The sequence below is a fragment of the Ursus arctos genome, unplaced genomic scaffold, assembly GCF_023065955.2.
Source record: "Ursus arctos isolate Adak ecotype North America unplaced genomic scaffold, UrsArc2.0 scaffold_24, whole genome shotgun sequence".
Taxonomy (NCBI): Eukaryota; Metazoa; Chordata; class Mammalia; order Carnivora; family Ursidae; genus Ursus; species Ursus arctos.
The window spans coordinates 21585501-21610142 of NW_026622919.1; the positions used below are offsets into that span (position 1 = coordinate 21585501).

The 24642-nt window shown below is 38.0% G+C and overlaps 1 protein-coding gene across 13 annotated transcripts in view; it reads right to left on the minus strand.

Moving 5' to 3' along the window:
• Nucleotides 1-24642, minus strand: part of CDK12 (cyclin dependent kinase 12) — a 73026-nt gene that overhangs the window by 33551 nt on the left and 14833 nt on the right. For all 13 annotated transcript variants that reach the window (XR_008961208.1, XR_008961206.1, XR_008961210.1 and 10 more), the window contains exons 4-13: nt 24413-24552; nt 23678-23848; nt 20379-20568; nt 12972-13028; nt 12299-12400; nt 5621-5698; nt 4607-4723; nt 3707-3838; nt 2049-2260; nt 660-1112 (exon numbers count right to left, since the gene is read on the minus strand). Coding sequence is in view for 5 of the 13 variants with exons in the window: in XM_044389267.3 (XP_044245202.1) it covers nt 660-1112; nt 2049-2260; nt 3707-3838; nt 4607-4723; nt 5621-5698; nt 12299-12400; nt 12972-13028; nt 20379-20568; nt 23678-23848; nt 24413-24552 (1652 nt within the window). In the remaining 8 variants the exon portion in view is untranslated. The remainder of the gene's footprint in view (nt 1-659; nt 1113-2048; nt 2261-3706; nt 3839-4606; nt 4724-5620; nt 5699-12298; nt 12401-12971; nt 13029-20378; nt 20569-23677; nt 23849-24412; nt 24553-24642) is intronic.

Below are 24642 nucleotides of genomic sequence, written 5' to 3' on the forward strand. Positions count from 1 at the left end.
GCCAGATCAAGGTATAACATTACTTCCTTTTCTCAGATTTTTCTTTATGTAATGCTCACTTCCTAATTTGAGGTCCATTCAATTGTCTCTTAGGAACACAGATTTTTAAAAAGCATTTTTATACACTAAAATTTTGGGGGAAAGGAAATGTATGGTGTTAGTTATCTACTTAGAAATACCTCCAAATTACTCCTCAGGAAATTAACAATGGCATTTTATTAGAGTTTTCTTGACTATATCTTTCAGGTAAGACTGGTATCAGTATTTACTACACTAGAGTAAAGTTGAGTGTACAATCTGATGATGGTTTATTTGGAAGGCAGATTTTTAAGTGCTATACTAGTTGGCCACCATTCACACAGTGGTTCAAGATATATCATTAGCTATGGTTGTGGTTTCCTTGGGTTAGAATACAGAGGCTTTACTTACCCACCTCCTAGGAAATGGAAAAACAATCAGTATATGAGAGGTGCTTTGAGAAGCTCTGAGACTTAAATAGAAGCCGGGCAAGAAATACATCACTGGGTGCTATGTTCTCCTGTAGACTAGGTTACAAAAAACTGAAACTGAGGCCACTGATGTGAAAAAGAAAATGTTAAAGAGATTTAAGAGGATCAACAGCACCTGAGCTCAATGAGATTCATGACCGGTCTGTTTACCTGCTGCCTCCTCCTGTGGCATTGTGGGAGTTCTTCGGGGCCCCTGTGGCCCACTGTTCTTGTCACTGTTGTTTTCCTCCAGGCTGCCTGCTGGCTCCTGGGTTTTCATCAGCTGACTCAAAAGAACTGCCAACATATTCTGCATGTCAGCTGGTGTGCTTGAAGCTTCAGAGGTTGTCTGTTCTGCTGAAGGCTGGACCACTAGGGCAGGAGGTGCCTCCTTCAAAGACTCCTCTGGGGCCATGGGCTCTGAGTCCTGCTGCTGGGAAGTGGCTTCAGTTAGGGCACTGATGGATTGGTTCAGGGCCTCCAGCTGCTGCTGCATCTCTGGGTTGGAGTGGATGTTAAGCAGCTGAGCCATTTGAGGGATGCTCAGGTCAGTTTGGCTCTGCAGCAGATTCAGTAACACTGCCAATTCACTTTGATTCAACTGCTGTGTGATGTCACCAAGGCCTGTGGACAGTGGAGCCAATATAAGAGGATGAGGCAGGTTAAGGACCTTTGCCTTCTGCAACTGGCAACAGCAACTTACAATATTCAATGTGTGAAGTTTCATTTTGAATATCTCGTTTTTCATGCCTCAAACTGTCATGACAATTTGTTATTCTTTATATTTTCACTTAAAAATATAGGAACAAGCTAAAACATCTCTGCACTGTGAGTAAAAGTGATTTCATTTTACCTATATTCTACAAGATCAGGGACTTACAACCCTTATTGTACATCAGAATTACTAGGAGAGATTGTAAAATTCAGATGCCTCAGTTTCCATCCCCAGAGATCTGGCAATTGTTCAGGAGTGTTTACTTTTCAAGCTTTCCAAATGATTCGAATGTGCAGCCAGTGTTAAAAACCACTCTTGTAGGTGGACAAGGAAGGGAAAATGAGCCATGGAAAGAATACCTATAGTTCAGAAAAACTGATGGTATCACAAAACTACTTTATTATAATAGCTCACTATTACACAGTTTTGGATATATTTAGATCAAATAACCTTCTACAGAACTAACTACATTTAATAGCAACTGTGATTTAAATTATTAGATTCTAAGAAGGTCTTAACAAACCTAACATAAACAGGGCTCTAAATTACATGTTAGAGAACCATGGGTAAAGGAACCTTAAATTTGGCCTAATTTATTGATTTATCCTGTACATCTACTTGAGATATAGTATTCCCACTTTCTTGAAAGGAAAATAATCTACTGTAGACTTCCTGGACCACATGTACAAAACTTGGTTTAGCTCCTTCTCCTCATAATGAGGTCACGTCTTTATTAATGCTTCAGTGGCTAAAAACTAAAACACACACGTGCAGCATCCTTGCACTTGACCATCAAAACCTGCCCTAATGTCCTTAAAGCACAAAAACTCCATCCCAGAACTGACCTATTGCATCCCCAGTCCCAGGCTCCACCTTGCCAGAAGCAGGCTCAGGTGGTGCTGGGCTGCTGTTCTTCACAGGCTCAGCACTTGTCCCTGAGGTAGTTTCTTTGCGAGAGGCTTTGGATGGAGGTGGTTCTTCTATCACAACACCACTCTGTCGCTGTCGTCGCCGTTTCTTACTCCACAATTCATGGCAATCCTGCCAGTGGGGGAGGCTGCAAAAAGATAAAACAAAGGGGAAATGTGTGTGGGACTGCAACAGTGAGTGAATGGAAGGACAAGAGATTAAAATGTGAAGGCAAAGAGCAGAGGGAAATGGAAAGAATAACATAAAAATAACTAGAAATATAGTAAACAGATAGTAGCAGTGTAAAAGGGGTCATGGCATATGGCAGTCTGAGGAAAATAAAAATCCAAAAGCCCAAGAGATTTCTACATTGAGAAATGAGGATCTTGCTAATACCAGAGACACGCCTACTATATAAACACCCACATTCCAGTCAAATAGTTAAGTCTTACAACTGTTCTTGCTTTGTATAACAAGAATAAAGGAGAACTTTCTTGGTCAAGTTTCAATTAGGAATGAATAGGACAGAAATGACTGGCTTGTTAGTATCTACAAAAAGTCCCTCCTGGCAAGGTAGTGAACCACTGAAGTTTAGTATTATTAAATCACTTTTGTGTAAAATCAATTTATGCATTATTTGGTCTGTGAGGACCAAAAAACGGGTTTTCTTCTTTCTACCCACTGAATTTCCATGACTTGATATTTTGTGGTGTTTATTAATATATTTTAATATATTTCCAGATTTCCTCATATTCAGTAATACAAACAGCCCTGGCAAGTCAAATCTTATTACAATAAAGATTACCAGACTCAAAATATCTCTATAATAAGACCTCCCAAATTTCAGTAAAAAGCTTATGTATTTCAAGACACACTCAATGTATCAAAATTCTAGTGCAGTAAATGAATTTGGACATTTCTTTGGAACAATTAGATTTGTAGTTACTACCCACTCAGTCTTTAAATACTGTGTATTTCTTTAAGATACTTTATGTAAGAAAAAAATACCCAAAGACTCTGATATGAAAACTATTAACACGTCAATGAAAAATTCAAAGATATAAGACTTATTTGCCAAATGTGAAACATGAATGTAAAACCTCAGAAGATCCTACAGAATACAGAAAATACAGAAGATTCTTGTGTGAGAGAGGCACAAAGACCCTATTTTCAACATCAAAATTCGGGATATATGACCTGACAGTGATGCAAACTATTTAAAATTAGGACTGTCCTTCCAAGTTTGGGATATACGTGGTCACCACACACATAGGAGATTCAAGCAAATGAAATGGGTAAGAGCAAAAACCAGAAGGAATACTTTCAAAGAAGTTTTACAGGGCAATATGCTGGGGATTCAGGGACAAAAGACAGCTTGAGTCAAATTAGAACAAATATCATATCTAAATCTATTCCTTGTTTAAAAAGAAAAAAAGCAATAAAACAAACCTCTTTTCAACCATAATACTCAAGGGCACCTCTCCATTCTGGACTTAGCCATTTGCAGTTCCTTCTAAAAACCTATTATTTTGAGTTTTCGTCTCCTGACGCTTAGTGTGAGGTTTAGGGTCACTACTTAGCTAGCAGCACTTACTCTGGAGGATCCATTTTGCTGAGCTCAACATCTTTAAGGAAGTCACTCTGTAAAGTCTGTTCAGCTGTGCAACGTTTGCTAGGATCTAGTGTCAGCATGTGGTCCAGTAAATCAAGTGCTGCCGAAGGAATGCTGTAGAAAGAACAAATTCACAATGACCCCAGAGTTCTTAAACCTGTAACCTTGTATCAGAGGTCTCTGAATTTCCAGCTCCAAATAAACTGTGGAAAGGGAGCTAGAAGCTGGATAAATAAGCAAGCAGATTTGCTCCCATACAGGGTTTATGCAATGCTATAATACAGGTAGAAAACATGAAGCCAGCAGTTCCACTCTTTTATCGTGGGAGAATCAAAAGGACTATGAGGAAATTTATATATTGTTCACAATAAAATGATTTTCTATCATCTAAAGGCTTTAGATGGCTCAGTCGGAAAAGCACGCAACTCTTGATCTCGGGGTTGTGAGTACCAGCCCAACGCTGGATATAGAGATTACTTAAATAAAAAACTTAAAAACAAATAAAGCAGGGGCTCCTGGTTGGCTCAGGTGGTTAAGCATCTGCCTTCAGCTTGAGTCATGATCTCCGGGTCCTGGGGTCAAGCCCCATGTTGGCTCCCAGCTCAGCAGGGAGTCTGCTTCTCCCTCTACCTCTCCCCCTGCTTGTGCTCTCTCTCTCTCTCTCTCTCAAATGAATAAAAAAATAAAAATAAATAAAAAACATAAAGCCTTCATAAGAGAAAATTACAACAGCACTATGATAAAATTCATACACTGTTCGAAGATACAATGTTTTCCTGTGAGGTGCTGCTATAATAAGTTGGGACAACAGTAACTCCCTAGGCCAGGAAAAAGTCAAGCCTAAACACACAGAAACCAGATGTACATTTTTGCCAAACTCACAAAGAGAATTCTTCTCGCAGACGCCTTCTATATTGCTTCTTCGGTTTCATGGTATTGAAGTAGGGCAGCTTGATAACATCAGGCCACACAGCTGGACAAGGGCTACCACAGAGTCGACTGAAAACAAAAAAAAAGCCCGAACAAGAAGTGAGTGAGTCAGCACTGTGAATTCTGGAGATAACAGAAGCAGAAATTATTACCTCCTGAGGTCTGGGGAATCTTGGCTTATTAAATTAGAGGGCACGCAGAAAGGTAAACCTTGACCTCACTGCTTTAAGGACAGAAATAATTGGTTATAAGATAGTGAAGAGAAAATCCTGGCAAAAGAGTCTAAAATGATCCATACACTTGGTTTTGTAAAACATGTTTTTAAAACCTCCATAAAGGTTTTCATTATCAATTTTGTTCTGTTCAGTTAGTATTAATTTCAAAGAGATGAGCTGGTCCTATAATGTCCCTATAGGGAAAACTGAAAGAAGAAAGCCTAAAATTTTGATAGAAAACTGAATTTAATGCATAACAAATAATGAATTATACACCACCTTTAATTATCTGTTTACATGCTGTATCACTTACTAAATTCTGAGCTCTCTGAAGGCAAGGACCTATCTTATGTATTTCTAAATCCTCAAGTTTAACAGAGAAAGGAATTTATTATAGAACAGACTCAATAAATGTCTGCTGCATAAATTTGATCTTAATCTAACCTAGGAATGAAATCACCACACTGAAAATAGTATGCTTTTATATAAAGAACTAATAAAAAAATGCAAAGACCTTAAATGTCTAAAAACAGGGAATCTAAAATGTAGACCTTTAGTAAGACCTAAAAAAGGGAAATACAACTTCTTCACATCTACAGCCCATGACAAAATATGTGGTAAATCTGACTGAGAAACTTACTTGGACACAAGAAGCATAAGCTCATTTAGTAGAATGAACAAAAAGTATTAGAAATTAGAAGATGAGATCACCTATCACACCCGGGTACCTAGAGCACATGCAAAGCTGTACCTGATCAGTTCTAGCTGAGCCAGTTCCAGATTGGCTTGAAAAATAGGCTTCTTTGTGAACAGTTCCCCAAGGATGCATCTAGAAAGAGTAAAATTGAGAGGTTAAGAGAGATATCCCTGGAGCCTAATCTGTGTCTCAAACTTTTATAGTCTATCTGACTGCATCTGATATAACAGGTTGTAGATAAGCCCCAAACTGCAGTGTCTGAGTTTTGTAAAAGAAAGTATTTCTCAAAGTGAGAATACATAGTATATAGAATTTATATTTGCCAGGAGATCAAACTTTTGCCACCTATAAAGCCTACAAGCAAAGAAATGAGTCAGTCTTTTTCTATCAATTCCATTATAAATTAAGGAAGTAAAGACTAAAAAACCCATACTTCAATTTTACAAGAATGCTCAGCAGTTCCTATAAAGATTAGCTTTTCCATTCATTTGCTCTGTAGAATGTGCAATATCCTACAGCCCTCTTAGCATTGTTATTTGTAAAGAAACGTTTATTGTCATCAGATGTCAGTTTCAACAGGACTTTCAAACACATTATACTTAAACGCCTTTCCCACTTCAAAAATGTCTTCCAAAATAATACTGAAATATTTACAAAGTCCCCAAATATGTCTCCACAAATTACTTAATTACAAAAGAAAAACTAATAACTATTTAGTGGGGAAAAAGACAACACCTTAACTAAGTGCCCAAAATTAATATTATCAGTAAGAGGAAAACAGGGTTCATGTAAATACAAACGTGGTAACTTAAAAGGAACACTTAGGGAATATTCCAGCCAAAACTTTATAACTTGAATCTATATAGTAGCTAGTCTGTCCTTCAAAAATGTAAATGTCATGAAAGATAAAGGCTAAGGACTGTTCCAGAGTAAATAATGAGAACTAGGGGCTCCTGGGTGGCTTAGACAGTTGGGTGTCTGCCTTCAGCTCAGGTCACGATCCGATGGAGACCCGCCATTAGGCTCTCTGCTCAGCAGGGAGCCTGCTTCTTCCTCTCCCTCTGCCTACTTGTGATCTCTCTTTCTCTCTCTGTGTCAAATAAATAAATAAAATATTAAAAACAAAAAAAACAAAAAACAAAAAACAAAAAATGTAAATGTCATGAAAGACAAAGGAAGGCTAAGTACTGTTCCAGAGTAAAGAATGAGAACTAGGGGCGCCTGTGTGGCGCAGTCAGTTAGCATCTGACTCTTGGTTTCAGCTCAGGTCATGATCTCAGGATCCTAGGATTGAGCCCCACATCTGGCTCTGTGCGCTTTGCATGGGGTCTGCTTGAGATTCTCTCTCCCTCTCCCACTCATGAACTCTCTCTCTAAGATAAATAAATCTTAAAAAAAGAAAAAAAGAAAAAAGAATGAGAACTAAATGTAATACATGATACTGGATTAAATCCTCTATCAGGTGAAGTACTGTTTCTAGGATATTCTTAGGGTACTGAAAAAATAACATGGAATATAAGCTAAACAACTTAAAAGACAGTGTATCAATGTTAAACTTCCTGAATTTGATAATGGTACTGTGATTATACATAAGAATATCTTTGTTCTTAAAAAATGTACATTAAGGGCAACTAGGTGGCTCAGTAGGTTAAGCATCTGCCTTCGGCTCAGGTCATGATCCCAGGGTCCTGGGATCAAGCTTCACATCGAGCTCCCTGCTCAGTGGAGAGTCTGATTCTCCCTCTCCCTCTGCCTGCTGCTCCCCTGCTTGTGCTCTCTGTCAAATAAATAAATAAAATCTTTTTTTTAAATGTAGATTTAATATTAAAATGGGAAAGAGCATGATATATACAACTACTTTCAAATAGTTCTGGAAAAAAGACGTGGTGTGCATACACATACATACACATGAATATAAAAGCAAATGTGGCAAGATGTTAACAATTAGTGAATCTAACATGAATAAATCTCAAAATAATTATGCTGAGTAAAAGATGCAAGAGGGAAAAAGAATATATACTACATGATTCCATTTACATAAAATTCTAGAAATGGAAATCAATTACAGTGATAGAAAGCAGAATAGTGGTTGCCTAGGAATGGGATAGTGTGGACAGGAGAGAGATTACAAAGGAACATATGGAAACTTTCAGAAGTCATCATTATCTTGGTTGTGGTGATAGTTTCACTGGTGTATACAATGTGTCAAAACTTAAATTGTACATTTTAAACATGCAGTTTATTATATACCTCAAAAGGTTAAAAAATTTTAGTGAATATGGATGAAGGCTATACTAATTCTTTGTACTCTTCTAGGAACTTTTCTGTACATGTGAAATTATATCAAAATTAATCTACTTAGTTAAGTTTTCATATAGTGTTATATTAGTTTCAGGTGTAAAATATAGTAATTCAACAGTTCCATACATCACCCAGTGCTCATCACAAGTGCACTCCTTAATTTCTATCACCTAATTAACCTATCCCCCCATATCAACATAACTTCAAAACAAATGAAAAAAAAACTCCATGAATACTCCGTACTTTTTTGTATTCACAATATATTTCATTTTTTTGAAAAGTGGGAAAAAAAAGAAAATGGAAAAAAAAATCTCTTCTCTGGCCTGTGCTCTGAAATCAGATTTACAAATACAAAAGCAATATTTATAGTTTTACTCTGAATTCTTTAGCTTGACTAAATAAGAGAAGCAAAACCAATCTAGTTTTCAAAGTTATTACCACCTTTCTATTAGCATTTGTAAACCTCAAATGACAAATTCTTACTTCATATTCACTCAAACCTTATCCAGAAATTAGAAAAGTAAAAGTAGGGGTGCCTAGGTGGCTCAGTTGGTTAAGTGTCCAACTTTGAATTTTGGTTCAGATCATGATCTCAGGGTCGTGGGATCCAGCCCCACTTCAGGCTCCGCACTCAACACAGAGTCTGCTTGAGTTTCTCTCCTTATGCCCCTCCCCCTACTCTAAAATAAATAAGTCTTTAAAAATGAAAAAAAGTAAAAGCAAAATTTCACTCTACTTCTAACATTAACCACGAAATCAAATTCCAAATAGTGTTGTCATAATTGGTAACGTAAGACAAAGAAAAACAAACCCAGGTGGGTTTTCAGAATCTAGGCATAATTTGTTGTACCAGTCCTTCTAGTTTCTCCCTCAGAGAGACTTCCATGGATCACCAAAGTAGTAAGCTCACATCAAACATCCAGCAAAATCTTAATTCAAAGAAGTTACTGGGCTTTAAAGTCTAATCGATAGTTTTAATTTCCAAGTCGGGCTTTGGTGTTTTATTTCAGTTTCTAGTTCTTTGGTGGGGAAGACATTATTATGTAATGAACACTTTGCTAATACACTGAGGTGGCAGGCTGCACACACTGAAATAATAGTACCAACAGAGCTATGAACTTTCCCTGTGTATCTTAATGGGGCGTTAACTTTAGAGCCTAGTTGTGACAATTTAAATGCTAATACTGTTAAAGCAAATAGTCCAGAACACAAACATACCCAGCTTGAGTCAGTAAAATTTAACTAAAGCTTCATTTGAGTTGGGTAGGCTACCACAGAAATTATGCTCTCCTTATCTATCACCCTTTTGAATTTTGAAATAAAACCCCTGCAGTGCTCCTTTTAAAGACTGACATAATACAGAAGGGAATGAATGGGAAAAAAGTATACGCTCCACTTGTAAGTACCTATGTCAGAACCCTAAGGTATGGAGGTCAAGGACAGAGTGTACATTCATAAATCATATAGTATCAAAAACAACTTCCAGGGCGCCCAGGTGGTTCAGTTGGTTAAGTGTCTGCCTTTGGCTCCGGTTATGATCTCAGGTTCCTGGGATCAAGCCTCGCATCGGGCTCCCTGCTCAGTAGGGACTCTGCTTCTCCCTCTCCCTCTGCCTCTCCCCTCGCTCGTGCACTCTCTTGCTCACTCTCTCTCTCAAATAAATAAAATCTTAATAAAATATCTATGTTCCTTTTTTAAAAAAATATTTTATTTATTTATTTACTTGAGAAAGAGAGCAAGCTAATGTGAGTGCCGGGAGAGGCAGAGGGAGAGGGAAAGAATCTTAAGCAGACTGTGATGAATGTGGAGCCCGCCACAGGGCTCGATCTCATGACCCTGAGATCATGACCTTAGCAGAAATCAAGAGTCAGATGCTGGGGTGCCTGGATGGCTCAGTCAGTTAGGCGTCTGTGTACTTTACCACAGTTAAAAAAAAAAGCAACAATAATTGCTAACTCCTAGGGCTGGCATTTATGTAAGTGTTAGGAAGAAGTATAGTAGGTGCTTGGTCAGTGGTGGTTGAGATGGAACAGCTGGTGAGGCCATTCAGGTAAGGGGGAAATTGTGTGCACGCGCGTGTGTGTGTGTGTCTGTGTGTGTGTTGGGTGGCTTATATACTACAGTGATATATAATGAAATCACCCAAAAGACTTGGGTTCAAATGTGAACTCTACAATTCCTCCGCCAGGTGACCCAGGGCAAGCTCTCTTAAGCCTAAAGTTCAGGTTCCCTATCTGCGTATAGAATGGGCCAAGTCCAGGCGCCTGGGTGGCTCAGCCAGTTAAGTGTCTGCCTTTGGCCCAGGTCATGATCCCAGGGTCCTGGATTAAGCCCTGTGTCAGGCTCCCTGCTCAGCAGGGAGCCTGCTTCTCCCTCTCCTGCCATTCCCCCTGCTCCCTCTCCTGCCATTCCCCCTGCTCTGTGTCAAATAAATAAAATCTTAAAAAAAAAAAAAGTTGGATGCTTAATTCACTGAGTCATCCAAGCACCCCAAAAACGTCTATGCTCCTAACACAAATTGTGGTCTCTAAGTATCATTTTCCTAAAAAGAACTAAGACTCTTTAGAGAGCTGATTCCAGATGTGGGGCATTAAATGAACAGGATGAGCTTGGAACCAAAAAACAAGGAAGGCTATTTACCAAACACTATGGGTGTTGGAAGGACCCACTAAACTTCCACTGGCCAAAGACTGGAAAATGTGAATAGGAGTAAGATGATAACCATAAGATTAAAACACATTAAAAATGTTGGGCACCTGGATGGCTCAGTCAATTGAGCATTGGACTCAGGTCATGGTCTTGGGGTCATGGAATTGAGCCCTACATCAGGCTCTGCACTCAGTGGACAGTCTGCTTGGGATTCTCTCTCCCTCCTCCTCCCTCCCCTCCCCCCACCACACTCTCTCTCTCTTAGAGGGATCTTTAAAAAAAAAAAAAAAAGTTTAAATTCATGAGTTCATAATGAAACTAAAACACAAAACAAAATTAAAACAAAAGCCTAAAACCCTCTCTTTGGTCATCTTTGAGGGATACAAGGGAACTACCTCACATTATCTTTAAAACTGGTGAATAAAATGAAAGAATTAAAGCTTTATCTCTACTTTCTTCTGTATCACTCGTACCTAGGGTTAGTAAAATAGATGTTCTTTTTATTCCAGTAAGGAATAATATATAATTAGAATATCACCATCACAAAACCACCACAAATGAATTAATGAAGGTGTATCATTAATAGCTGATAACATTTCAAAAAGAGATAACTGTATATTATGTAAAGTGGGGTGTGCGTGTGCGTGTGTAAATCTGCCCTCTTAGGGACGAATATTTTAGCAAACATTATTTAGAATTGCCTGTATAATGTGATAATAAAAAGTACACCAATTTGTAGTGGATTGTTCTCTTGATTTTAAATTCTCTACAGATAATGTATCTAGTTATTGTCTGTACTCTGGGCAGAGGCTCCCAATGCCTCTTACCCCCAACTTTGATATATCATTGACATAATCTATCAGAAGTACTCAAAACCACCTATAAAGTAGTTTCAGGGTCAGTTGGGTGATTGGAAATCAAACCTGAATACACCTATAATGTATAGGAAATAAAACGGATAGAGAACCATGCTAAAATAACAACAACAAAAAAACACAGTGAGGATGCAATCAGCAAAATCTAGACTGTGGGAAGCTCTGTAAGACAAATGATCCAGTTTCTTCTAAGGAAATTATAAGATGGGGGGTGCCTGGGTGGCTCAGTCGTTAAGCATCTGCCTTCGGCTCAGGGTGTGATCCTGGCGTTCTGGGATCGAGCCCCGCATCAGGCTCCTCCACAGGAAGCCTGCTTCTCCCTCTCCCACTCCCCCTGCTTGTGTTCCCTCTCTTGCTGTCCCTCTCCCTGTCAAATAAATAAATAAAATCTTAAAAAAAAAAAAAAGGAAATTATAAGATGGGGAGCCTCTCTAAGAGATGGAGGGAGAAGCTATAATTAAAAGACTTGAGATAATCAATTGTAAACTATGGACCTTATTTGAATGTATTTGGATCTCAATTCAAACTAAGTTAAAAAAAAAAAAGGGGGGGGTGGCGCAGTCGTTAAGCGTCTGCCTTCGGCTCAGGGCATTCTGGGATTGAGCCCCACATCAGGCTTCTCCGCTAGGAGCCGGCTTCTTCCTCTCCCACTCCCCCTGCTTGTGTTCCCTCTCTCGCTGGCTGTCTCTCTCTGTCAAATAAATAAATAAAATCTTAAAAAAAAAAAACACCTGGGGAAATGTTTTTTAAAAAATTATGTCTCTGATACTAGGAAATATTCAACAGATTCCTCTGAATTCCTCTCAAACTTAAAGAAAAGCTACAAAAAGCCAATGCAGACAGAAAACAGATACAAGTTCAACAACATGTAAATTACAATCAAGAGAGAAAGCACAAAGAGACTTACCCACAGCTCCAAACATCAATGGCTGGTGTATAACGCTCCTCTCCCAGCAGAAGTTCTGGAGGTCGGTACCACAGAGTAATGACTTTGTTTGTATAAGGGCGACTGAAATGTAAAAAACAACCATGACATAAATTTACAATGGGTTCTAATGAAAAAATACTTGTACAAGTAAATGCAAACAGAAATAGCTGCCAATTGAAAACGGGAGTCAAAATAGCTCCATTAGCAATCTAAGAGTTCAAAAGTAAACTGGACAGAAGTAGGAGATAAAAAAATAACTTGCATTCCAATTTGGGTTAATTTATTTCAGTCTAAGGCTGATTCAAGAATTTAGACAGAATTAACACATTTAGAAAATTAGGAAACTCTGATAATTATTGCAACTTGCGGAATACTAGAATATCTAAGAATAAAAAGAATTCCTTCCGGGGCGCCTGGGTGGCACAGCGGTTAAGTGTCTGCCTTCGGCTCAGGGCATGATCCCGGCGTTATGGGATCGAGCCCCATGTCAGGCTCCTCTGCTATGAGCCTGCTTCTTCCTCTCCCACTCCCCCTGCTTGTGTTCCCTCTCTCGCTGGCTGCCTCCACCTCTGTCGAATAAATAAATAAAATATTAAAAAAAAAAAAAAAAAGAATTCCTTTTTCCCACATGTAATTTTGATGAATGCCTCACCTCTCTTCAGAGTTATAGAGCCGTGCAAGTCCAAAATCTGCTAGTTTGATCTGACCACTGTAAAACAAACAAACAAAAAAATGATTTTAATAAAAGTAATAGTAGCGGCCTCCTAATTATACCTAAACAGTAATGGATGAATTTAGGAGTTAAAGGAATTACAAAAATGAATTTTAACTTATGCTCTCTTAGTTCTGTTCTTAATGGTCACTCTCCCAGATTAAGCCTCTTTTGACTACTTTGGTTTACAAAGCCTTATGGTTTTCTTTTTTGACTACTACTGTGCTTTTGAATTTGACTCCTTAAATAAATATTTATTTTATTTCTTGGCAAACAACAGTCACTAAAACCTGCTAGATTAAATGCTTATTATTGGGGGAAAATGTAATAAACTATTCTAGATTAAGAGAGATTTAAGGGGCCTAACAACCAAATCCAGTTTATAAACTTTGATTAGTTCTGGTTTGAACAGACTAGCTAGACAAAAGACATTTTAACATAAGTGAAAAAATATAAAATGTGAACTGAGTGTTAGACGATAATAGGTGGTAATCTTCTGGAGCATTTAGGATCAAACATAATGATGTCTGTAATTTAACTCAAGCAGAAAAAAATAAAGGAAGCAAATATAGTAAAATGTTAACTGTATATTAATTATTATATTAGTGTCTCAATTTTTTCTTACAACTTTTTTCATAATAAAAAGTAAACCACAACAATACCATGGCTACAACAGATTTTTTCTTTTTTCTTTTTTTTTTTAATAAATATTTTATTTATTTGACAGAGAGAGAGACAGCCAGTGAGAGAGGGAACACAAGCAGGGGGAGTGGGAGAGGAAGCAGCAGGCTCCCAGCAGAGGAGCCTGATGTGGGGCTCGATCCCAGAACGCCAGGATCACGCCCTGAGCCAAAGGCAGACGCTTAATGACTGAGCCACCCAGGCGCCCCTATAACAGATTTTTTCAAACAGGGAACATGGCTTTGATCTCAGTACACAATTTTTATGATGAATGAGGCCCCTTTTACCAACATATTGCTATCACTTCCTATACCATAAAGATATACAACTATGATCTTAGATTGGTTCTCAAACTTTAATATGAAATAAAAATCACTTGGAAAGCTTATTAAAGGTTTCCTGGGCCTTGTTCCCAGAGATGCAATTCAGAAGGCCATGGCTCATGAACTTGCATTTTTCTTTCTTTCTTTTTTTTTTTTTTTTTAAGTAGTCTCTATGCCTGGCATGGAGCCCAACATGGGGCTTGAACTCACGACTGTGAAATCAAGACCTGAGCTAATATCAGGAGTCGGACCCTTAGGGGCGCCTGGGTGGCTCAGTCAGTTAAGCGTCTGCCTTCCGTTCAGGTCATGATCTCAGGGTCCTGGGACCAAGTCCTGCATCAGGCTCCCTGATCAGCAGGGAGCCTGCTTTTCCTTCTCCCTCTGCTGCTCCCTCCTGCTTGTGCTCTCTCTCTCTGTCAAATAAATAAAATCTTTTTTAAAAAAGGAAATCTATTAAAAAATAAAAATAAAAAAGAGTTGGAGCCATTCAGGTGCCCCTGAACTTGCATTTCTAACAAGCCCATAGATGATACCACTGCTGCTGGTCTGAGAACACTTTTTTTTTTTTTTTAAAGATTCTACCTAGGGGCGCCTGGGTGGCTCTGTTGGTTAAGCGTCTGCCTTCAGCTCAGGTCATGATCCCAGGGTCCTGGGATCAAGCCCTGCATCGGGCTTCCTGCTCAGCAGGGAGTCTGCTTCTCCCTCTCCCTCTGTTCGTGTTCACTCTCTCGCTCTATCTTAAATAAATAAATAAATAAATAAATAAATAAATAAATAAATAAATAAAATCTTAAAAAAAAATTCTATCTATTCATTTGACAGAGAGTGAGTACACAAGCAGGGGGAGCGACAGGCAGCACGAGAGGGAGAAGCAGACTCCCCAGAGAGTAGGGAGCCCGATGCGGAGCCCGATCCCAGGACCCTGGGATCATGACCCCAGCAGAAGGCAGGTGCTTAACCAACTGAGCCACCCAGGCACCCCTGAGAACCACGCTTTTGAGAACCATGCCCTTAAAGGGATCATACCCAGGTTTCACTCTGCTAAGCACTCTGTCCTTGACAGTGATGTCAAGTAATATTTTAATAAACTGTAACATAAAATGTCAGAAAACTTTTAAACTATTAACTATTTTGGATTAATTATATTTATCTAAATTCTTCACGTTTACCACTTGTCTTACTTCTTGGGTAATGAAAATCCAGCTCACTCTTTTTTTAAGATACTAGGGTATCTCAGGTACCTGATAGCTGAGATCAGACAGAAAGTGAGACAGTAGGAAAAAAAAGAGGCTATGCTAGGAGGTGGTCCTCAAAGTATGAACAATGGGACAAAATATTAAAACAAAGTAACTTGGGGCACCTGGTGCTCAGTTGGTTAAGCATCTGCCTTAGGCTCAGGTCATGATCTCAGGGTCCTGGGACTGAAACCTACATCGGGGAGTCTGCTTCTCCCTCTCCCTCTGCCCCTCCCCTTCACTCGTGTTCTCTCTTTCTCAAATAAAATCATAAATAAATAAATAAATAAATAAATAAATAAATAAATAAAGTAACTACTGGCAACACAATTTAACATTAAATCAACGCTTATCATTCCTAGTAAAGATTATTGGGCACCTTATCCACTTGCCCCAAATATCATGGCATTTTTAAGTTCAATTTACAAGCAAATTCTTAAAAAAGCAAAAAGAAAAGGACTAGCTGACTTGAACCCTATACTGAGACATAAAGGTTCCTCAAATTTCTCAGCATCCTTACTCTTAGAACCTGAGATGATCCAAGACTGAAGGCACATAGGACTGAAAGTTAAAATGGCAAGAGATACACAGTTATGGAAAATTAGGCTAGACCTAAACATCACCAAGCATCTAGCCTACTTCCTAATCTTCCCTCTTATCTCTCAGTAAATGACCTTCTTCACTGAAAAGAGAAATCATAGGGCGCCTGGGTGGCTCAGTCAGTAAACCATCTGCCGTTGGCTCAGGTCATGATCCCAGGGTCCTGGGATCCGGTGCATCTGGCTCCCTGCTCAGCAGGAAGCCTGCTTCTCCATCTCCTCCCCATTCATGCTCTCTCTTGCTATCTCTGTCTCTCTCTCAAATAAATAAAATCTTTAAAAAATTTTTTAAAAAGGAAATTAAAAAGAAAACCAGAAATTATCAGGTAGGAGCTACTTAACATCCTTATCTTTTACCTACATAACCTTAATTGCATCTATAACCTTCCTTTTGGAGCATGTAGGTGGCTCAGTTAAGCGTATGCCTTCGGCTCAGGTGGTGATCTCAGAGTCCTGGGATCGAGCCCCACGTCGGGCTCTCTGCTCAGCAGGAAGTTTGCTTCTCCCTTTCCCTCTCTCAAATAAATTAATAAAATCTTTAAAATATATATATTTATATATATATATATATAACCTTCCTTTATTCTTTCAATTACAGAAAAAAGTGTGTCAATCTCTCTTGTTCAAAGACAATCAATACCTATAATTGTGGCCACTACCACCTGTGGCCTTGATTCCACCTCCTCTAGAACCTTGCTCCTTTAAATTATTTTGGTTCTTTCTTGAATCTTCGACTTCTCCCTACTGATTTTCTTTTCCCTTAGTACTTAAATATGCTCAAACCTCTGCATCATTAAAAAATAAAAATTAAAGACACACCTACCATCAACTTCCCATTAACTGTACAACCCACCAACTTGCCAAACACTGTCAATGCTGACCTTTTAATTTTCAGATTCCTTCTGAGGTCTTATAATCTGTCTGCATCGCCTGACATATATGACCATCCCCTTCTTAAACCTGCCTCTTTTTTTTTTTTAAACTTTTAATTTTTAAAAACTTTTTACTATGTTATGTCAGTCACCATAGAGTACATCATTAGTGTTTGATGTAGTGTTCCATGATTCATTGTTTGCGTATAACACCCAGTGCTCCATGCAATACGTGCCCTCCTTAATACCCATCACCAGGCTAGCCGATTTATTTAGTTTAGAGAGAGTGAGTGTGAGCAGGGGGAGGGGTGGAAAGGGAGAGAATCTCAACCAGACTCTGAACTGAGTGTGGAGCCAGACACTGGGCTCAATCTCAGGACCCTGAGATCATGACCTAAGCCAAAACCAAGAGTCAGACGCTCAACCAACTGAGCCACCCAGGTGCCCCTAACCTGCTTCTTTTACATTCATGATACTTCCCTATTTTCTATCTTTCTGACCTTACTCGTGGGTTCCATCTTCTGACATCTTTCCTCTGCTTTGATAACTCCTAAACTATACTGCTAATTTGGAACTTCAATGTGACCATATGCCTATTAGATACCACTACGCTGGATATGCAACAGCTATATCCAAAAGGAATTTACTCTTCACTCACCTATCCTGCTTTTCCTTCTCTATTACCTATATTGACCATTATGCCACCTATCTAGTTAGTTTCTTAAGTCAGAAACCTATGAGTTATCTTAAAGTACTTTCATTCATTCTCTACCATTCATTTACTCACCAAAGTCTACTGATCCACAAAGTTGATCCTGTCTCTACTAGCAATGCCTTGGTTAAACACTGACAATTTCTTACAGTACTCTTAATAGGTCTCCCTGCCTCTAACCCTAACCCTATTAAAATGACCATTTAGTGATTTTTCTAAAAGAGAAGACTAATTGTGTCTCTTCACCATCTAAAATGACTTGGTCCCATTTATACTTGTGTAATGAAGATATAATGATATTATGAACATCAGGGAGCCCTCCTCCCTCTCTTATCAATTGCTTTCACTTCCTTGTCCAGCTGAGGGCTCCTTACCATTTTCTCCAGGCCATCTCACCCAGAATTCTCTGTGTAAACAGAGCTAAATGGGCAAAAGCGGAGGCTGGATGGATAAGACTCCTGCATCCTGCTTAGCAACCCAAAGAGGAAGTTCAGTTTAGTCCAGAACCTCATCAGCTTCCTGAATATGGGAAGGGACAGGGAGGGGCCTGACCCATCAGAAAGGTCACCAAGCAAGACGATAGCTTATTCCCTGAGACATCCCCCCTGGAGAAGCAAAAGGAACCAAAAAAAGTATACGCTAGGTGGCAAGGTGACAGCCATGATTAAGTTCCTGAAGCATTATTACTATGGATGTAGATTAACCAAGCCCAGCTTTAATGAAAATTGTGGGAGACAGTGACAGGAATAATCTTTTAACATCACGTTTTATCTCACAAAAGTATTTAAGTATGAAATATATATAATTATACACATCATATAAAATAATTTAAAAAATGCATTAACTATATAATTTGAAAATAAATTTACAAATTATATATACATAATTTATATATATAACAAATTATATATACATAATTATATATACATAAAAATAAATATACAAATTAATTGTATAATTTATTTGTTTTTTATTTTTTTGAGAGAGAGCAAGCAAGCAGGGGAAGGGGCAGAGGGTGAATCTCAAGCCGTTTCCACACTGAACACAGAGCTGGACGCAGAGCTCAATCTCACAACCCTGAGATCATGACCTGAGCTGAAATCAAGAGTCAGATGCCCAAGTGACTGAATCACCCAGGTGCCCCAACTTTATAATTTAAAAACAAAAAATTAACCAAACCAGCACCACTCAATGGCTGTCATCTATAGACAAAATAAGCTCCTTAGCAAGATATACAAGATCCTTAAACTGGCTCCTTGCAACTGTCCAGCTTCATCTCATCATTACGTGCTTCATTCTTCTTGCCTTAGCAATACTGACCTGTTTACATTTTCCCATATATTACACATTAATTTTCATATTTATGTGATTTTGCCCATGTAATTTCTTTTGCTTAGAAACTTAACCCTCTGTTGTCAGGCTTTCTGATAAATTTCTGTCCATTCATCAAAACTGCATCTTCCCCAAAAAAAGGCGGGGGTGGGTGGGGCTTAGGGGCACTTGGCTGGCTCAGTGGGTAGAGCATGCAACTCCTGATCTTCGGGTTGTGAGTTTGGGCCCCACGATGGGTGTACAGATTACTTAAAAACCATGTGTCTGTGCAGGGGGTGGGAGGTGCTTAATAAATATTTACTGGATTGAGCGATTTATTTGTTTAGCTCCCCTCAGAAACTCTGAACTTTCTAGTGACCAACTATCCCACGTGGGACTTCTAGTGCTAAAACCAGGACAGGGGCACCCAGCTGGCTAAGTTGGTGAAGGATGTAACTCTTGACCTTGGGGTCCTGGGTTTGAGCCTCACGTTGGGTGAAGAGATTATGTAAAAATAAAAAATCTTTCGGGGCACGTGGGTGGCTCAGTCAGGTAAGTGCCCAACTCTTGACTTCAGCTCGGGTCATGATCTCAGTGTGTGAGATTGAGCCCCATATCGAGCTCAGCGCTGGGCATGGAGCCTGCTTAAGATTCTCTCTGCCCCTCCCCCTCCCTGCTTGCTTGCTCTCTTAAAAACAAACAAACAAACAAAACCCTTAAAATAAATAAGTAAAATCAGGACAGTCCCTGGGCAACTCTGGATAGTTGGTTACCTCACTCCACGAAGATAAGAAATACATCATAATCATTCTATAGCTCTATCTAGGTAATATTTGTTAAATATAATTGAATAGAAATGTATAAAACAATGGGTGAATCAGACAAAGATGGCTATAAATAGCCCAGTTACCTAAAAACCAAACACTGATAGGACTTCAACAGCATCAAACTTACTTTTTATTCCTCAATAGGTAGGGCTATTTACCAAAGACTAGTGTGCATAATACACCTAATATCACCAGTGTAGTTTAGACAAATAGCCAGAGAGGAAGAAAGCAGATAAAAACTTCTGAAAATTTAACACTGTTCATCACCAAATTCCTGTCTGTTTACACTATTAAAATTTGGGAGTAAGTGCTTGGCTGAAAGGTCAACCACCAGCTACACCTGTGTTTACTCTGAAATCTGATAACAGAGAAAGTCTCAAGAACAGCTATAAGAGCAGGCATGTTTCTCCCCACTTAAACAAGGGAGAATTTCACTGAGAACTCTATGTGTGTTTTAATCTGCCAAGGACCACAATAACATTTATTTTACTATGGCGAAAAGCGCTCTGAATATTCCTGTAGGATGTAAGTGATTCCCTAAAATGTTTGCAATTAAAAAACCTTTACAATCCTACCTCTGTTAATTTCTTACCAACACTGAGTCTGAAGACTCTGCTCATCAGAGTACCCCTATCATAAGATGTTCCTACAGTACAACTATCAGATGTATGTAAATGCAAAAAACTGCATCATTGGGTCTACCTATAACCCCAGCTAACTAGCTGAAACTATAACTGGGTCAGAAGAGAAGGAGAAAATGCTTAACCTCATTTGGTTACTATGTTACCTGTTGTTCAGCAAAATGTTAGAACACTTAATATCCCGATGCAGGAAATTCTTTTTGTGACAGTAATCCAGTCCTTCCATCAGCTGTTTCATGAATGACTTGATATGGTCCTCAGAAAAGTGCACCAAACCAGATTCTAGCAGTCCCATTAAGTCATGGTCCATATATTCAAATACAAGGTAAAAGGCACCTACACAAAAATGAAAGAAAAAATTAAAAACAAGAGGAAAAGGACGCTGAAATGACAATGCCTCAAATTTTAATATAATTTTGGAGTGGACCATAAGGCTCTCTGAAACAACCACTTAATTTTATAGCTGAAGAAACTGAAACTCAGAGTACTTGAATAACTTGCCCTTTCTAATAATAAATAACAGAACTACTATTTTAATTAATCTTCTGACTCTTAACCCAGTGCTCTTTGGACTATTTACTTCTTGAGAACTACCCTGATCATGTTGTATTACTAGTTGTCTATGATCTAAGTCAGTTGGCAAATTACAGGCCTTGAGCCAAATCCAGGCTGCTGTTTGTCACTGTAAAATAAAGTTTTATTTGTTGTAACTATGACCATTTGTTACTATGCCATTATTGTCTATGGCTACTTCTGTATAAGTCTTTACCTCAGTTATATTTAATAGGATTCACATAATATGCCAGGGATAGCACAGTATATATAGTATAAATTACTGGTGAAATTCATAGTATTTGAGAACTGAAAGAAAGGTGAACCATCTAACTAAACTCCTTAAATTTAGAAGCTAATAAAAGGATAAGTACGTTAAGAGAATTGTAAAAGATCTGAAATCCATGCTATCTCTCCACTTCAGCAGGGTGTATGACAAAGGCAAATATTGTAACATAAGCCGCACTAGACCTAGGTTAGACAATTATCTATCCAGTCTAAAATTCTGTCTCCTACCAGCATAAGGGCAAGGATTCTTAATCTAGAGGGAAGGCTTCAAGGATTCTTTGAACTCCCTGAAGTAGTATGCAATATTTTAAACACCTAATATGCACCATTTTGAATTTATTTTTTTAAAGTACGGATCCATAAGATGTTTAAAGAGGTCCATAACTCCCCCAAAATTAAGAACCTTTGCATTAAAGGAATATCTTAGATTCAGCCAAGAGCTCATACAAATTAACAAGAAAAACACCAAAACGGCAAAAGATAAGTAGACACAGGACACAAAAGGACAACTCAAAGAAGAGAAAATAAGTGAAACTGATAAACATGGAAAAGAACTCAGAAGTAACAGAAGGAACGCAATCCAAAATAATATCATATTTCACCTATCAAAGTGACAATTTTTTAAAAAGATGTACCCAATTTTAGGGAGGATAAAGTGGAATGGACACTCACAGATAGACATAAATAATTACTATCTTAAAAGCAATCCAACATTAAACGTAAAAATCCCTTTAACCAAATAATTCTACTTCTAAGAAACTATATTAATAAACCAAAATGCAAAGATTTATGAACAAAAATGCTCAATGCAGAACTATTATATTTTTTAAACTGGTGACTAACTAATTGTGGCGCCTGGCTGGTTCAGTTGGTAGAACATGTGACTCTTGACCTTGGTATCATGAGTTCAAGCCCCACATTGGGCGTAGAGCTTGCTTTAAAAAATAGTAATAATGGGGCGCCAGGGTGGCTTAGTTAAGCATCTGACTCTTGATTTTGGCTCAGGTCATGATCTCAGGGTCGTGAGATTGAGCCCTGAGTTGGGCTCCGCACTCAGGAAAAAGTCTGCTTAGATTCTTTTCTTCTGCCTCTCCCTCTGTCTCTCCCACTGCTTGCGTGAATGCATACTCTCACTAAAAATAAATAAATCTTTAAAAAATATAATAAAGAAAATAAACTGGCTACTGATTGCTCAAAAGAGACTGGTGAAGTAAATTTAGATTCATCTACCTTTATGCAGTCATTAAAACATATTAATGACATGGGAAATTGCTTAGGACAAATTATAAAACATTAAATACAATCTGAACTCAGTTATGCTAAAATAAATATAATGTATATAGAGTACTTAGAAATACACCAAAATGCTAATACTATAGTGGTTTTCTATGGATGGTGGTAGACTGGGATGGAGTAGGAGAGAAATGATTGCCATTTTCTTTCTCTTACCCTTCCATATTTTCAATTTTACCACAATGGGTATGCATCACATCCATTTGTTCATTATTTTATGATTTTTTTTAAAGAAAGAATTTGAACAGTACATGGTAAACTATTTAAACAGTACAGAATGGCAGAGGAAAAGTAAGCTCCACTCGAAACCAATTAACATTTTCTTGTTTATCCTTAGAGAAACTACCTAAACATTATACTACTCTTACAATCAGAAGAAGTTAAGACACACCCAAAAGTATACCTAGTATTCTTAATTCTATTCAGATCTAACTTCCATAAATTTATCTAACTATCGTTACATAAGCACCATTTTTTTATTTGCTTTAAAACTACTTCTACGACTTAGTAAAATTAAAAACAAACAAAAACTACTCCTACCTTAACTTGAGAAGTGCTATTCCCCTTGTGCTAATATCTTCAAGGGTCTATAAATAAGCCAAGCTTAGCTTAACTTTTATCTATTACCTTCCTAATTTTAGGTACTTCAATTGTATTCTCCCTTAACATTCCACACTATATTCACAGATGCCATTTCTTCACAAAAGAAATCTTCAGATTTGCTTTAATAAAAGTAGGTTGAATGACATATACAGACTACTTCAAACATAAGTATGAATGAACAATTTTATCCCCCAAAGAGACACAAATTACAAATCCAGAACACAAACCAGTATGTGACCTGAAGGTTGTTTTAGAAATATCTGCTTTGAATTCTAAATTGTTTAAGTGCAAAACTATGTAAAAATATGGATGCACTATAAACAATAACCAGAAGGGATGCTGTAAAAAGGAGAGTAACTGTGGGTGCCTGTGTGGCTCAGTCGGTTTACTGTCCCATGCCTGATCTCAGCTCAGGTCTTGATCTCAGGGTCATGAGTTCAAGGCCCATGTTGGGCTCCATGCTAGGCATGGAGCCGACTTAAAAAAAAAAAAAAAAAAAAGAGAGAGAGAGAGTAACTGATAAATCTGGGTTTAATTTCCATTATTGTTATAATTTGTAAAAGAAAAAAAAGAGAGAGAGAGAGACTTTAAAACTAACATCGTAACTCTAGTATAGATTCAAGAAGTTGGTCAAACAGGCAAACAAGCTAAGAGAGGGAAAACAAGATGTACCAATCTACCCTGTAGAAACATGATTCCTTGCTAGTACCTTTGTCCTTCTTGAAATCCAGTGCATCTTGTTTATCTGTAACAATTTCCTTCATGTTAACAACACTTCGGTGGATTAGCTGACGAAGGATTTTGATCTCACGAATGGCTGTGATTGGGAAGCCCTCCTTCTCATTGTCCAGTCTCACCTTCTTCAGGGCCACTAGCTCTCCTGTTACAACAAATTCAAACTGTTACATTATCAATTAGCATTTTTTGGCCACCATCATGAACCAGCCAATATATGCCCAGAGTTGCTCTGAAAGACAGATTTAGCTTACTTTAATGCTATACGCCAGATACTTTTATGCCTTAAAAAACAAACTGAACCCCATGTTCCCTTTCTTGCCTTTGATTTTTTTTAAGACTCGCATTTCTTAATTCAGTATTCAGTTAGGCTTAAAAATTCTGAATTATTAAAATATGCCAACAATCCAACTACTTCATTTTATCTTTAAGAACTAACCCCTTACCAAACAAAGAGCAACTTACAAATTTTATTTTTACTGTCTCTTAAATTCCCAGCAAGATTATAAAATATTTACAATGGACGACAGATAAAGAGGAAGCTTTTTAAACAGTAATAATTATACTATTCTTTTGGAAAATTTTAGTCTTTTAGTAACTTTTGGAAACCAAATCAGAACTCGAAATTTACTTTCGCTAAGTCTACTTTAGCATTAGTACTGCTAAATTTTTAAACTTCTGACATCTAGAATTTTGTGGCAATATTTACCTGTGTCTTTGTCCTTGGCTTTATATACTTGGCCATAAGTTCCCTCTCCAATAATCCCAATAATGTCAAACTTGTCTACACAGCGTTTTCCCCAGTCACTTTCTGTTTGTCTTCTTTCTCCATAACGAGGACAACAAATTCTAAAAAAGGCAAAACAAAAGAGCCCCCCCAAACAAACAAACAAAAGTTATTTTAAAAACTTAAGCCTGTTCGAAGAAGAAAACAGAATT